Below are 17,466 nucleotides of genomic sequence, written 5' to 3'. Positions count from 1 at the left end.
AACACTTTACAGGCTATTCACCTGGTTAACAAATACTCAACTGACTCATTCTTAAGGTTTTAGCTCAGACTTCCTTGCATCTGGAAGCCATCCCTGACTCAATATCTGTGTTCACAGTGTTAAAGTGATCCATAACATACATTATTCTAATTGCCTGTTAACTACTCTGTGTCCCCATTATGTACCCAGTTAAGGCCCTCAGGCAGAACTCTTGTTTACCTTGTTCCTTGCAATATCACCCATGCCTACCAGTGTCTTACATTAGTAAAATCTTAAGGCATGGATTTAAGATTATAATTTCTGAGGCTACAGATGATAGAAACATTTAAACTTTGTTCAATAACTAGAACATCATGAATGTTTGATAAGGACCAAAACAAAGTCATATTTTGAATTAGTGTCTAAAATCCATGCAAATGTAGTATGAACACAAGTAAATATAGATGGTTCAAAACTCCAAAAGGGGAAAAAAGTGTAAAAACAGGCCCTAGTTTATTTAAGAATTACATAACTTGATACTACAGGGATTTGAAATAAAATTCATACTTTATGGCAAGACAAGAAAAATTTAAATGTAAAAAAATTTTCTCTGCCCTTTGGCCTCCTCTTTCCCCCCTACTCTGTACTGTATATCTGCATTATGCATCCTGACCAAATCTTCCCCAAGAATACCAGCCCAATCCTAAGGTGCAACATTTTCTTAGCATCAACAAGACAACTCCTTAAAAGATAACCCTTTCTTGAGCTTGTAAGGGGTCACATGACTACAACCTTGTTCCTGTAAAACTGGATTGTGTAAACTGTCAATATTACGTCATTTGATGTACCGCCCTCTGTCTCAAAAGACTTATACTACTGTGCTTTGACTTCTAATGGGCAGAACAGTTCTCAATTTGGCTCAAATAAAATTTCCATTTCTTTCTCAGATTGATTAATTTTTGTTGACATGCATGGTTTAGCTGGCAGGATATCAGAGATACCCACTAGTGAACACCTGGAGTCGACCCAGAACTAGCGCTCAGTACCAAGCATGGGTCCATTGAGCCCCACCAGCTTCTCAGTACTCCTCAGGTGTTCTGGTGAGCTCTCCTAATATCTGGATCTCATTGTTTGAGTAACGATCCTGAAATTTTATTTAAGCTGCTTCACTTAAGGCTTGGAGTCTTAAGGGGCACTGGTGCAGTTCTTGGGCAGGGCTTCGGGGATCTGGACAAGGGGCCCAGGAAAACATAGGTGGCTGGGTTTTTGTTAAATTTGGCTTACATTGAAAAAAATGAGTTGATATATGTTCTGAACAAAGCTTTTGCTAGTGAAATGAGAGAATGAATTATTCTGCTCTGAAGAGTAAGGGAGATCCACTACAACCGTTAGGTAAATACTGCTCATCCGACGGGGCACAACAGAGGCTGATAACCTAGTGCTCTCAGCACCCATGGCAGTTTTAGACTGTCACAGGGAGAAAATGAGCCATGTACAAGAGTCAAACCAACCCAAGGTTAACTCCTTGGGGCTAGACTCAGAAGCAGCACATATTTGATCTACCACACTGTCCTCAGAAAGCTGTGCAGATCATATCTCATATCCCATATCTGAATTAGGCTACGAAATAATGGGAAATTGTGCCTCAAAGGCCAAACAGCTCCCAGATGGACAGTCACCTATGGGAATACCAGCTGGGTTTATGTATGCTTGCAAGTTCTTCATCAGAACTAAAGGATGTTGGGCCCTGAAATGGTGAGATAGGTTCTTCTGGCACTCCCAAACTGATTTTTTTCAACAGCAGTAAGAGTTTTTTTCTTTTCTAAAATTATATTAGCAGGGAAAAATATTTGTCGGGCTAGCTTCTTAGATCCTTTGAATGGGAAAGTCTACTAAATTGTTAAAATTTTAGAGAGCTCTCATCTTAAATATTGCACCTATTTTAATTGGTATACAGAAGCCCCAAAAGGCTTCAAAATTTCAAAATAGCCTCATTGAAAGATTTGTTGTAGAAAAGTAATAAAAGATTAATGATATAAAAGGTACCTAAAACTTTAACTACTGTTCCCATCTACTAATAATCTCCTGTCTGAACTGCCTTTCTACTCAGAAGATCCTATTAAATGGTTACTTCAGGAATGGGACTACATGAGGCTTGTAGGCAAGCCTCTTCAGATCAAAGGCTGAACTGAGGGCCACAGTTAAATAATTTCTTAAACCCAGAGAGAATCCTTAAAAGTGTTTATAAACAGATTACCAGGACTTCCCTGGTGGCGCAGTGGTTAAGACTCCACACTCCCAATGCAGGGGGCCCAGGTTCAATCCCCGGTCAGGGAACTAGATCCCACATGCATGCTGCAACTAAGAGTTTGCATGCCACAACTAAAGAAGCCAGTGAGCCACAACTAAGGAGCCCTCAAGCTGCAACTAAGGAGCCCTCGAGCTGCAACTAAGGAGCCCTCGAGCTGCAGCTAAGGAGCCCACCTGCCACAACTAAGAAGCCCGCCTGCTGCAACTAAGACCCGGTGCAACTAACTAACTAACTAAATAAATAATTAAAATTAAAATAATAAATAAATTAATTACCAAGTTGGGAGGTGGGAAGCCAATGGTTTGACTAAACTGACCATAGCTGGTAATTGGAACCTGATAGTAATTTTTTTTGGAGGGGGGTGGTGCTGCTTCTTCCCTAAGCTAAATGAGGGCAAGTAAGACATTCCAACAAAGGTGAAGGGGTATGTCAGTCCTTTGAAATCACTGAGGTGGCCACCCAATTCTTTGAGAAATAAACAAAAACAAACAAAAAAAACTGTCCTTATTTTACAAATCTAGTCTTTATAGGACCAGAGGTATGGCTCCAGAAATAATCCAAAGCCCACCAATCTTTTTACCACTCCCAAAATGTCCCCTTATTTATCTTAAGAGGTTTGTAAACAGAGAAAAAGAAATTTTTTCTGGCCTTGAGGAAGGGTAAAAAACTTGGTACTTGACTTGTTAATGACAAATAGAAATCTTAAGTGTCTTCTCATAAATACTAGTAAAAAGGTTTTAGCAATCTAGATAGGTGATCTTAATTTGTTCCATCTGCCAGAAACCCAATTTGAATTCAATCTCTTTTATAACTGAGGGTTTTATATTGTTACACCTGATTCCTAGCTGAAATTTTGGAATGGGCACTATGAGGTCTCTGTGTCTGTTTGTGTGTTTCTTCGTATCTACATAGGTGTGTTGTAGATGTGTGGTACTGCAAAAATTAATTTGTAAAAGAGCTCTGTTTAATTGGCTTAAAGGAAATTAAACACTTATACAAATATTCAGAAATACAAAAGAACCTGGCCAGAATGAATTTCAGGCTTATGTGATCTAGGAAATATTCAGTACTGAATTAATATCTGGTATTAAAGTTAGCTTAAGCGTGTTGGTTTAATTAATACAGACATGTCTTTAGAGTCATCAACATTAAGTATAATATTTTTATTGTACCTAGGTATACTAGAAATCAAATAAAACCTTATTATTCTTGTTAGAAAGTTGTTCAGCAAGAAAAAATAACAATACAATGAAACTTTTAACTCTTTAGGAATAACTGTGTTTTGAGGATGTCTATCTAAAATAAAATACTCTTTCCAGATGTTGGTAACTTGAAACTTTAGAGTTGTGCTAAATTAACTTAAATAATGGTAATCCATCGAATACCCAGGTCATTTCCAGCTAAGATACTGGGACATTAATTACTGAGCATAGATTTCCTTTTTCAAAGAAACTAAGGTTAGTTAGGACTATTAATATGTTCGATGTCACATTAAGACATTTTCTGTAAGAAAGAGAATGTTTTCTAGAACCATAAATATTATTTATAAGCTTGCCAATCTGAAGAATACTAACGGAAAAGACAGTTCATAATTGCTTACTTAGTTTTTGCCAGAAACTATGTTTTAAAGTTAAGGATTATAATATGTGTAACTAAAGCTACTAAAATAATAAGGGAAACATTTCAGTATCCAAGGAAAATGGGAAGTATGTTTTCACTGAAAGAGGGTATAAGGAATGGAAATGCATTTTGTTAAAGGAAAAAAAGGGTAGTTTTGTCTTAGAGCTGGTTGTTTCTGAATGGAAAAGAAAATAAGGGACAAAACAATATGGATACAGAAAGTTGTAAAAGGGTCGAGGAAAAGGAACGCTGAGAAAAGAATTTTGTACGTGGTCAGGATTGGCTAAGATTTGAGTTTAGTTAAGAAAATGATTTTTAAAGGTAAAATGTATAAAACCTGAATTTAGTTTTTTCTCTAAGAGCACAAAGTTTTCTTAAAATATTGAGCTGCTTTTGGTAAGATATTGTGTGACTTTCTTTGCCTTTAAGTGATTTATTACCTTTGAGATCTTTTATTGTCACTTTGCTTAAATGAATGGGTATTGTTTCACAGTGACCTATGATCCCATTTAACTAGGTATTTTGAAACTTTTTGATATTTTTGATAAATGTCCCAAAGATCAAATTCTAAATGAAGCTCACTGGACCTCTAGTTAACTTTGAGGTTTTCCAAAGGGTCCCTGGTATGCCTCAAAATATTTGTTTTCTCTCCCTCCCAGAGAGAGGAATATTAAACTAATTAGTCTTATTTGGTATGTTAAATTACATGGGAAGCATTGTCAAATTTGAGTGGTGATAAAACTTCTCAGGTTATATCATATGGGTAAATATTATCAATACAGAAATTCTAGAAATTATATAGAACTCCTAAAAATCTGGTATATCCTGGTAAAATGTTACCAGTCATAATTCTAGTAATTATCTTAAACTGTTGTATGTCACAACAGTAACCAAGTTTATTTGTCAATTGGCATTGTAATCAGGTCTTTAGCCTTGACTTTTTGAATCTTTTATCATTTATGGACAGTTATCATTTTACTCTGAAGTTTTTGCAAAAATGCTTCATCTTGAAGAAGATTCACAGAAAGGACTTTTGGACAAGTATAGGTTTCTGATAACTTTCAGATCATACCACTGAACTGGGTAAGAAATTAAAGACTTCTGATGGAAAACCTGATGGCTTCATAAAACCATTAACTGAAGATTAAGATCAAGGATTAGTCACATAAGACTGAGTGAAATTATGAGTATGGTTATATAATTTTTGTTTCTTGTCTGAAATATTATTTGTTTTTAATCTGTTTTCCAGATATAAAGAAACCTTTAAATCACAACTCTGTATGCAGAATTGAAACATTTATCTTTTCTCTCTACCTGATCCCTTCAGAATCTGTAAACTCTTAGGTTCCTAGCAACTTTCTCAGGTAATAAGGAAGGTCACATCCTATCAGGTACAGGAATCTCAAGGTATTCAGGAGACTATGAGAAGAGAGAAATTCACCCAAACCTAGCACCCAAATCTACAGCTGTCACAGGCGGAATCTATGACATGCCTTTAGTGTGGCTTTCCTGGCCCTGAGAATTTTTTTTTAAAAGTTCAATCTGAGATTCCTTGCGAAAAGTTCCAGCACAGCCAATTTAAAGAGCCTAGGTTGTCAATTAACCAGACATTTTGCAAACCAATTAGTCTTAATGTGGCTACATTTGGTAGAAATTAGGGTAATTTTAGAGAGAAATAGATTATGTTTCAGTGGATATTAAATTCTAGTTTTATTAAATGAGGTCTTTATTTACTACTGCCTAAGACTCATTTCCCAGATAGTTTCCTTGTTGTTATATTATTATAAAGTTTAGTTATTAAAAGGACACTCCAAGTTTGTTTCTGAAGCTTATCACAGTAATCTAACTTTGAATGAAGATCAGATGTGCCATGACCTGCAACCAGCAGATTATTCATACTGGAACAGGTAACAGATAAAGGACTCTTTATAGCCATACTGAAAGAGTCCTCCTCTCCTGAATAAACTGCAACTCCTGTTTCTGACACTTGACTTTGACTAAGAACAGCACTACCAGACCAGCAAGAGAAGACATCCGAAGAAGACAGCTGATCCAAGATGCTGTACTAGGTCTGTATACTGATTACTTTGACAACTGCTCACACTTCTTTTTCTCCTTACACTTTTGCTTGAGCTCAATCATTTGCAAGTTTCAAAAAAAAAAATCAATCTAATTACTGGGATTGTGGCCAATTACCTATGTCCAGTACTCTCAGGTTGCCTTGGTAGATTTCTCCTCTCCAAGGCTCTAACTGGACAGCCCTTAGAAATTTTATTTTAAAAGAAAGAAACTCTAGCACTGTGCAAGCTAGTATAACTGCCAATATCACTAAGTGAGATGCTATTACCCGGCCAATTAATTTTTTTTGCAAGTTCATATTTTACTTCTAATACGTTTAGAGCTTTGATTTTTGCGTTTTTGTAAAAAAGTTTTCACTTAATTCATTGAAAGCCCTTTCATGCTGAGCCCAAGGAGGGGCCTGGGCCAGGCCAGACCCTTTGTAGCCTTCTTGCTCCCACCTCAGACACCCAGTGCAGGTGTGGGGTGGCTTCCCTCTGTCCACTCTGCCCTCCCACCCCCCTGCTGCATCTCTCTGTACAGAACAATTTTAAAAATGGAAGCTAAGATACAATATACATTGGACAGGCACGCAAACACATGCACACTGGCATCTGCTCCAAATGGGCAGGACGTCAGCTGCACTCAGAGAGCACCAAGGAATGCATACGGAGCCCCTCCTGGGGAGGAGGACAGGGCCTGAGCCCCACCTTGGTCCTCACAGACCGCAGCTCCTCCCCACCTATTGCCCTGCTACCTGCCACAGGGAGGGGTGGACAGCACAGAGGGCTGTGCACAAGGGAAGACAGCTGAGGGCAGCTGGGGGGTGGTGGGGAGGGCAGTGCCAGCCTGGTACGTTGCCCTGGGGCCAGGGAGGCTGTTCTAGGAGCCAGGGGGTGGGGGGAGGACTGGGGTAGACCCCCGGCCTCAGGCACCTGAGGGGTAGAAGGCCTGGGCTTTGCCCATCGAGGAGCTTCAAGTCTTACCTGGCCAATTAATGATGCCTGTTCTGAACCTGGTCATAAACAATCCTTTTCATTAGATGGTGGATACTGGGTAGCCCCTAAGAGAACCCAATGGATTTATGGAACAAGTTTATGACCTTGGCTTTCCTCAGGTTGGTTAGGAAGATATGCTATTCGTTTCCCTTGGGCTCAAGGTCACTGACGGGTAGCTCCTGTCAATCTTTGATGTCAATCTGTAATGTGAGCACACTGGTTTCTATCAGGTTTCCAATGGTATGACCATTTGGCCATGATATTTGTTAACTCATCTTATAACATACAAAGAGTCAAGGGCTTCCCTGGTGGCTCAGTGGTTGAGAGTCCACCTGCCGACGCAGAGGACACGGGTTCGTGCCCCGGACTGGGAAGATCCCACATGCCGCAGAGCGGCTGGGCCCATGAGCCATGGCTGCTGAGCCTGCGCGTCCGGAGCCTGTGCTCCGCAACGGGAGAGGCCACAACAGTGAGAGGCCCACGTACCACACACACAAAAAAGAGTCAAATTTCCACTCTGAAAAATCCTCTTCCCAGTTTAGGGGAAATACTAGGAAAAGGGTTTGGTTCAGGAGGATCTTGGCTTAAATCTTTGTTAATGATGTTGTTGGTTCTACTGGCAACTTAAACTAGTTTGTGGAACTTATAAGGTGATAGCTTCTTGCCTTTCATGCTGTGTATCACCTATTCGTAGTAAAATAATGATGTCTAAACAACTTAAAACTTTGGATCATGTCTACAGTGCTCTATAAAATAACAGGCATACATAATGCATGTGTGAGGGGAATTGTCTTGTCTTATTGGACAGCCTAGAATTGGCTCTCAGTCCTTGCTGAACATTCTGCTAGTATAATTCCCCACCCCACCCCGAATCCCCCCATAAAAGAGAACAGGGCTATTAGGACCCAGCATTGAGGGACACGATGGACCAATGGCAGGCGAGCAACCACCCTGGCATCAAGGGACCAAATATTTGATCACCTAATGCTTTCCATCGAAAGGTTAATGATCAGAAAGAGGAAATTGTGAAATAAAATTCATATTTTATGGCAAGAAAAGAAAAATTTAAACATAAAAATTTTCTCTGCCTTTTGGCCCCCTCTTTCCCCTCTACAGTGTACTGTATATCTGCATTATGCATCATGACCAAATTTTCCCCATCGGCAAAAATACCTGCCCAATCCTAAACTGCAACATTCTTCTAGCATTAAGACAACTCCTGGGGCTTCCCTGGTGGCACAGTGGTTGAGAGTCCGCCTGCCAATGCAGGGGACACGGGTTCGTGGCCCGGTCCAGGAAGATCCCACGTGCCGCGGAGCGGCTGGGCCTGTGAGCCATGGCCATGGCTTGGGGGGGAGGCGGAAAAAAAAAAACAAAAAAAAAAAAAAAAAAAAAAAAAAAAAAAAGACAACTCCTTAAAAGATAACCTTCCTTCTTAATCTTGTAAAGAGTCAGGTTACCTACCATTTTGTACCTGCAGAAGTGAACTGTGTAAACTGTCACTATTACGTCATTTGATACGATGTACATCCTGTCTCAAAATCATTTCTAACAGATGAACAGTTCTCAGAGCTTTCTGAGATGCTGTTCCTAGGTTGTAATTCTCAATAAGACTAGAATATATTTTCCATTTCTTTGTTAATTTTTCATCAACAGGAAGATGGTGAAAAAAGAACTGAAGTGCCCTTAACTATTTTCTTCATTAAAAGAAAAAGAGGGAGATGCATTTCAAATGGCTGGAAAGAAGATGGTTTATTCAACAAATGTCACTGGAATAAAATATAGATTCCTCCATTACACCATAATTTTTTTTTTTTTTTTTTGCAGTGGCTTTGATTTCTTATTGATGTAATTTTTGCAAATAAGGATATGTTAGATTTTATTTTCTTATAAATGTCATGACAACCCTACATTAAATCCACTAATGTATAAGTGAAATAGTTCCATGGGTAATACCAGAGAGCACTTTATTTAAATTGTTGTAAACCTTCCAAAATATAGTTCAAATTGCTCCCTGCCAAGGTGGGTGTCTAATTTGAGTCTACTGCTTTATTCATCCAGGTTTCTTGCAAAGATTGAGAAAAATCCTCAATCTGTACATAGGGCAAAGAATATCTTTTTCATTGTCTACAAGGCCCAGAGGAAGCAAAGGCAAAAATTTAATTATGTCTTAGGCCTCAATAGGCCAGCTGTCTCCATCACATTCTTAAATTTTTGTTTTAACTCCAAATACACTGCAAAGCAGATATTTCTGTTATCCTTGTTTTATAGATGAAGAAATGAACAGTCACTGGATATAAGTAGCTTGCATAGGATCACACAGCAACTAGAAGCCACAACTGTAAACTCAACCCAAGTCTATTTCTAATTTGATAGTATATTGCCTTTTTGTTATCTAATTTATCCTCATCTCTTATGTCCACTTAATCACCAACTCCTACCAATTCTAGGTTTTAAATACGGTTATTTCTTGGACACAGAGAAAACACATAAAACTGTGTTTATCCTGTCCCTTCCTCCAGCCACTGCCTCCTTCTCCATTACCCTTTATAGAAAGAAACCTCCAAAGAGTTGTTCTTTCCATTTCCTCGCCTCCTGTTCCATCTTTACTTTGGGAAGATTAGATTTTTAATAATGGGTTTATTGTAGTGTAATTGACCAGTAGTAAACTGCACATAAAGTGTACAGTTTGATAACTTTTGATGTTTATGTATATATCTATCAGACCATCACTACCATTATGAAAATAAACGTACCCATCACGCACAAAAGTTATCTCCTGGCTCTTTGTTATGCTTTTCTCACTCCTTATTATACATAGTACATTTCTACCTCTTTGCATTTTGGGTAACTTTTGGGAAGGATGCCAGATATTTGTGACTTTTACCTTATTAAGTGCTAGATATTTTTGTATTTACATAAACGGTATTGAGCTTCCTTCTGTAATTCAGTTGAGTTACACGGGTCTTGTTTTTAAGCTTAGTTCTGTGAAAACAGAACAGCATTTAATTTAGGGCTAGTTTTATTCCACTAGTTAGGCCAAAACTTTCTGAGCAATCTATCTGATGCCCCATAAATAAGGTTTTCCGTTCTGACTGGTGAGAACAGCATTGTTGCTATTCCTCTATGAATGGAAGAATTTTCCCTCTTATCCTTTTAGGTAGTTCTTTCCCAAACTCAAGTAGTTTCCACACATGCACTGAGCAGTTTGCAATGGAATGCTCATGGGGGACTCTCTAAAGACCTCTGGAGTTTTCTTTTTGTGCAGCCCTCTCTGCTTCAGTACAGTGCCGTATAAATGCCAGGTACCTAGTCTCCCTGGGATCCCAGTTCCTTCTCCTCAAATCAGGGAGAGTTTTGTGCTCTGCCTGAGTTTTCCCTCTGTGCTATAATAAGAAATATATATTTGGTCTTTGTCCTCGGTGTCTGGCACAGAGCTCCTAAAGTCCTTGGGATTTCCTGGGTAATAGGAAAATCTTTTATTATTCATAACAAACCCCTTTCAACCATACCTGAATTTATGTTAATAAAGTGACTCTGGCTGGACCCCCTTCGGGATAGGGGCTGGTGAGCAGAGGAACCAACCATGTATTAGAGGGATGGAACTTTCAGCACTTTCTCCCATCTCCATGAAGGGGAGAAGGGCGCAGGCTCAGTGGCCATGGCTCACGGGCCCAGCCGCTCCACGGCATGTGGGATCTTCCTGTACCGGGGCACGAACCCGTGTCCGCTGCATCAGCAGGCGGACTCTCAACCACTGCACCACCAGGGAAGCCCTATATTTTTATTTTCATATCCTTTCTAATGTATCTGTTAGTTTCCTAATTTTATTTTTTACTTTGTTATTGTTCTCTCTCTCCTTTTTTTTTTTTGCCATCCAACGTGCCTTGCGGGATCTTGGTTCACAAGCTGGGGGTCGGGCCAAAGGTCCTAGGGCGGGAGCTCCGAGTTGGAACCTCTGGACTAACAGAGAACTTCAGACCACCGGGAACATTCATCAGAGTGAGGTCTCATGGAGGTACTCATCTCAGCACAAAGACCCAGCTCCACCCAACGGCTTACAAACTCGTGTTCGAAGCCTCAGGCCAAACAACCAGTAAGACAGGAACACAATCCCACTCACACACACACAAAAAAAGAGAAGGCAAAAAAAATATGTCACATGTGAAGGAGCAAGGTAAAAAACTACAAGACCAAATAAATGAAGAGGAAATCAGCAATCTACCTGGAAAAGAATTCAGGGTAATGATAGTAAAGATGATATAGAATCTCAGAAATAGAATGGAGGTACAGATTGAGAAAACACAAAAAATGTTTAAAAAAGAACTAGAAAAACTAAAGAACAAACAAACAGAGATGAACAACACAATATCTGAAATGAAAAACACACTAGAAGGAATCAGTAACAGAATAACGGAGGCAGAAAAACGAGTAAGTGAGCTGAAAGACAAAATGGTGGAAATAACTGCCAAGGAGCAGAATAAAGAAAACAAGAATGAAAAGAATTGAAGACAATCTCAGAGAACACTGGGACAACACTACATGCACCAACGTTCAAATTATAGGGGTCACAGAAGAAGAAGAGAAAAAGAAAGGGGCTGAGAAAACATTTGAAGAGATTATAGTCGAAAATGTCCCTAATACGGGAAAGGAAATAGCCACTCAAGTCCAAGAAGCACAGAGAGTCCCACACAGGATAAACCCTAGGAAAAACACACCAGGACACATATTAATCAAACTAACAAAAATTAAATTCAAAGAAAAAATATTAAAAGCAGCAATGGAAAAACAAAAAATAACATACAAAGGAATCCCCATAAGGTTATCAGATGATTTTCCAGCAGAAACTCTGCAGGCCAGAAGGGAGTGGCAGGGCATACTTAAAGTGATGAAAGAGAAAAACCTACAATCACCAAGATTACCCTACCCAGCAAGGATCTCATTCAGAGTCGACAGAGAAGTCAAAAGCTTTTCAGACAAGCAAATTCTAAGAGAATTCAGTACCACCAAACCAGCTTTACAACAAATGCTAAAGAAACTTCTCAAAGCTGGAAACACAAGAGAAGAAAAAGACCCACAAAAACAAACCCAAAACGATTAAGAAAATGGTAATAGGAACATACATATTGATAATAACCTTGAATGTAAATGGATTAAATGCTCCAACCAAAAGACACAGACTGGCTGAATGGATACAAAAACAAGACCCATATATATGCTGTCTACAAGAGACCCACTTCAGACCCAGTGACACATACAGAATGAAAGTGAAGGGATGGAAAAAGATATTCCATGTAAATGGAATTCAAAAAAAGTTGGAGTAGCAACACTCATATCAGATAAAATAGACTTTAAAATAGAGACTCTTTTTGCGGTACGCTGGCTCCTCACTGTTGTGGCCTCTCGCGTTGCGGAGCACAGGCTCTGGACATGCAGGCTCAGCAGCCATGGCTCACAGGCCCAGCCGCTCCATGGCATGTGGGATCTTCCCGGACCTGGGCACGAACCCGTGTCCCCTGCATTGGCAGGCGGACTCTCAACCACTGCGCCACCAGGGAAGCCCAAGATTCCTGGTTCTTGAACAGCCATAATTTTCCAAGTGAGATTTATCCCAGGGATGCAAGGATTCTTCAATATACGCAAATCAATCAATGTGATACACCATATTAACAAATTAAGGAATAAAAACCCATATGATCATCTCAGTAGATGCAGAAAAAGCTTTTGACAAAATTCAACACCCATTTAGGATAAAAACTCTCCAGAAAATGGGCATAGCGGGAACCTACCTCAACATAATAAAGGCCATATATGACAAACCCACAGCAAGCATCATACTCAGTGGTGAAAAACTGAAAGCATTTCCTCTAAGATCAGGAATAAGACAAGGATGTCCATTCTCGCCACTCTTATTCAACATAGGTTTGGAAGTCCTACCACAGCAATCAGAGAAGAAAAAGAAAGAAAAGGAATACAAATTGGAAAAGAAGAAGTAAACCTGCCACTGTTTGCGGATGACATGATACTATAGATAGATAATCCTAAAGATGCCACCAGAAAAATACTAGAACTAATCAATGAATTTGGTAAGGTTGCAGGATACAAAATTAATGCACAGAAATTCCTGGCATTCCTACATACCAACAATGAAAAATCAGAAAAGAGAAATTAATGAAAGAATCCCATTTACCATCCCCCCCAAAAGAATAAAATACCTAGGAATAAACCTGCCTAAGGAGGTGAAAGACTTGTACTAAGAAATCTATAAAACACTGATGAAAGATTTCAAAGATGACATAAACAGAAAGAAATATACCATGTTCTTGGATTGGAAGAATCAATACTGTGAAAATGACTATATGACCCAAAGCAATCTACAGATTCAATGCAATCCCTATCAAACTACCAATGGCATTCTTCACAGAATTAGAACAAAAAATTTTACAATTCGTATGGAAACACTAAAGACCCCAAATAGCCAAAGCAATCTTGAGAAAGAAAAACGGAGCTGGAGGAATCAGGCTCCCCTACATCAAACTATACCACAAAGCTACAGTAATCAAGACAGTATGGTACTGGCACAGAAACAGAAATATAGATCAATGGTACAGGATAGAATGCCCAGAAATAAACCCATGCACATATGGTCACCTAATTTACGACCAGGGAGGTAAGAACATACAATGGCGAAAGGATAGCCTCTTCAATACATGGTGCTGGGAAAACTGGACAGCTACATGTAAAAGAATGAAATTAAAACACTACCTAACACCATACATAAAAATAAACTCCAAATGGATTAAAGACCTAAATGTAACACCAGACACTATAAAACTCTTAGAGGAAAACACAGGAAAAACACGCTTTAACATAAACCACAGCAAGATCTTTCTTGACCCACCTCCTAGAGTAAATAAAATAAAAATAAACAAATGGGACTTAATTAAACTTCAAAGTTTTTCCCAGCAAAGGAAACCATAAACAAGACAAAAAGACAACCTTCAGAATGGGAGAAAATATTTGCAAATGAAACAACAAAGGATTAATCTCCAAAACATACAAACAGTTCATGGAGTTCAATATGAAAATAAACAACCCAATTAACAACTGGGCGGAAGACCTAAATAGACATTTCACCAAGGAAGACATACAGATGGCCAAGGGGCATATGAAAAGATGCTCAATATCACTAATTATTAGAGAAATGCAAATCAAAACTACAATGAGGTATCAACTCACACCAGTCAGAATGGCTAATATCAAAAAATCTAGAAACAAAGAATGCTGGAAAAGGTGTGGTAAAAAGGGAACCCTCCTGCACTGTTGGTGGGAATGTAAATTGATACAACTATTGAAAACAGTATGGAGGTTCCTTAAAAAACTAAAAACAGAACTACCATATGACCCTGCAATCCCACTACTGGGCATACACCCTGAGAAAACCATAATTCCAAAAGAGACGTGTGCCACAATATTCACTGCAGCACTATTTACAATAGCCAGGACATGGAAGCAACCTAAATGTCCACTGACAGATGAATGGTTAAAGAAGATGTGGCACATATATACAATGGAGTACTACTTAGCCATAAAAAGGAATGAAATTGAGTTATTTGTAGTTAGGTGGATGGACCTAGAGTCTGTTATATAGAGTGAAGTAAGTCAGAAAGAGAAAAACAAATACCGTATTCTAATGCACATATATGGAATGTAAAAAAAAAAAAAAAGGGTACTGATGAACCTAGTTGCAGGGCAGGAAAAAAGATGTATACATAGGGCTTCCCTGGTGGCGCAGTGGTTGAGAGTCCGCCTGCCGATGCAGGAGACGCGGGTTCGTGCCCCGGGCCGGTAGGATCCCACATGCCATGGAGCGGCTGGGCCCGTGAGCCATGGCTGCTGAGCCTGCGCATCCGGAGCCTGTGCTCCGCAATGGAAGAGGCCACAACAGTGAGGGGCCCGCGTACCGACAAAAAAAAAAAAAAGATGTATACATAGAGAATGGACTTGAGGACATGGGGTGGGAGGGGGAAGATGGGGAGAAGTGAGAGTAGCATCGACATATATACACTACCGAATGTAAAATAGTTAGCTAGAGGGAAGCAGCAGCATAGCACAGGGAGATCAGCTTGGTGCTTTGCAATGACCTAGAGGGGTGCAATAGGGAGGATGGGAGGGAGGCTCAGGAGGGAGGGGATATGGGGACATATGTATGCATATGGCTGATTCACTTTGTTGTACAACAGAAACTAACAGTATTGTGAAGCAATTATACTCCAATAAAGATCTATTAAAAATAAATACATTTAAAAAATAAATAAATAAATAAAATAAAATCACCGCTCGAGTCTCATACTATGGATTTTCACAGTTGGAAATCAATTCCAACGTAAAAAATATTGTCAATAGCAGATCTTATTTTTTCCTTTCTAGAATAAAAATGGCAGAAAATTTTTCTTCTGCTTTCTTAAATACAGTCTAACTTTTTTACCATTCTTCTTCTATGTCAACGATACTCCTTGCCACTCCTGTATATGTTTGTATATGGAGAGGCAGATTTTACTAACTGCTTAACAAATAACCAACAGGGAAAAGAAGCTGGTTTCAGACATTTTCCAAACATAAAGGCACGGCAATTTGAACAGTTCATGCTTTACTACGGAGAAGACCTCACAGTATACAGCACAGCCTAAAATCTTTCACCTGTAAAGTTCTCAGGTTTTTCCTCTGTAGGTTGCTTTTGTTTTTTTTTTTTAAAAAAAAAAAAAAAAAGTTAGTCCCCTGGTGGACTAACCACTGGTGGTCCAGTGGTTAAGACTCCGCATTCCCAATGCAGGGGTAACAGGTTCGATCCCTGGTCAGGGAACTAAGATCCCGCATGCTTCATGGAGTGGCCAAAAAATAAAATAAAATAAACCATCTATAGATTTCAAATAATACAATTAAAGAAAAAAAGAATTAGAATGTAATATCAGTAAGTATCACCCTAACAGGGGAGACAAAAACTTGTCCTATAAAGTAGACAGGCCTAGTAATAAGCCTTTTAAACCCCTTTAAAGCTTTGTAGGTGAAAAAGAAAAAATTCTGTTTCCGGGTAAGCCTAGCATATATACATTTTGAAATATTCAAAACATTTAAAAGTAAAGTATTATGTAAAAATTAATCACTTTTGTGATATATATATATATATATATATATATATATATATATATATATATATATATCTGCTACGTGTTTCTCTTTCTAAGACCAAAAACATAACTTCATACCTCATAATCTGGTCCTCCAAAGTGAGATTTTTTCTTAAGTTCTGTCATGGCATTTTTGTATGCTTCCTCTATTCTTCTTCTCTTCTCACTTTCCTATTTAAAAAAAAAAGCAAGTGAAAAATTTATCATGTCAGTGGGATTTTCTCTACATTTCATCAAAATTTTATAACTTGGCCCCAAAATAACTCCACTTCTGTGAAAAATGAGTATTCTTCTGCCCAAGAAAACACATTTTTCTGGGCTATATATCACATACAAGCTACCACTTAAAATACCACTAAGATCACCTCATAGGTAGGTTATATATTTAAATGGATTAAGTAACTACCAAAGTGTCTACACTTCAAAAAAAAGGATAAATTAGCACCAGAGAAATGCCTACAATATATATTCATGTGTTTGTTTCCCCCAGTAGGAGCTAAATTAATTTTGTTATAGACAAAAAGTCAAGTAATGGATGCCAGGAAGAAAATAACTCAATTATTGGTAGAATCAATAAATGCAAAAAGATATTCTAAAGAAAGATACCTTTCTTATACTTTCCAACTGCTGGTTAAAATTATTTTAGAACTGAAAAAGAGCTTAGATTTCTACTTTAACCTTCTCCTTTTATAGACAGGTTCTATGGCTCTAAGAGTTTGCGCAAAGATCCAAAGACAAAATGTAAAAAGGCTGGCCTTGACACCAACCTCAAACTTTTTTTTTTACAACAATGGACTACAATGAGTCAAATGTGATATTAAAGCCCTACAAACTTATAAAGAACCTAATGCCTTTATTGCCTCACCTCAAATATTTAAAGGGCTAAAGTAAAGTCCACACCGAACTCACCCAGAGCTTAACTACTTCTAAAAACCCTACCTGAATTAAGCTAGTGCAAATCAATGAATTAGTTCAGTAGGCCCAAAGATTAACTGATTTTTGTGTACTGAAGAGAAAACAGGACTACAGACCCATCAGAATGGCTAAAATTTAAAAACACAAAAAATCACCCACAAAATAAATGACAATACCAAGTGTTGTCAAGGGTGAAGAGCAACCGGAATTCTCATCTACTGCTGGTGGGAATATAAACTGATATAACCACTTTGGAAAATTGTTTGCCTCTACCCACTAAAGCTAAGCATATACCTCGTGAATCAATAATTTTACTGCTTGGTATGTGCCCAAGAGAAAAGAGTGCATATATCCACCAAAAGATATGTACAAGAATGCTCACAGCAGCTTTATTCAC

General features: G+C 38.6%; 1 protein-coding gene across 2 annotated transcripts in view; it reads right to left on the bottom strand.

Annotated features, from left to right (window-relative positions):
* CERT1 (ceramide transporter 1) overlaps positions 1 to 17,466 on the bottom strand; it is a 129,390-nt gene that overhangs the window by 33,376 nt on the left and 78,548 nt on the right. For both annotated transcript variants that reach the window (XM_007461604.1, XM_007461605.1), the window contains one exon: positions 16,233 to 16,325. In XM_007461604.1, coding sequence (XP_007461666.1) covers positions 16,233 to 16,325 — 93 coding nt within the window. The remainder of the gene's footprint in view (positions 1 to 16,232; positions 16,326 to 17,466) is intronic.

This window comes from Lipotes vexillifer, unplaced genomic scaffold (genome assembly GCF_000442215.2).
Source record: "Lipotes vexillifer unplaced genomic scaffold, Lipotes_vexillifer_v1.1 scaffold779, whole genome shotgun sequence".
Classification (NCBI taxonomy): domain Eukaryota; kingdom Metazoa; phylum Chordata; class Mammalia; order Artiodactyla; family Lipotidae; genus Lipotes; species Lipotes vexillifer.
Note: the sequence above shows the minus strand (reverse complement) of the source record. Positions and strands in the feature narration are given on the sequence as shown.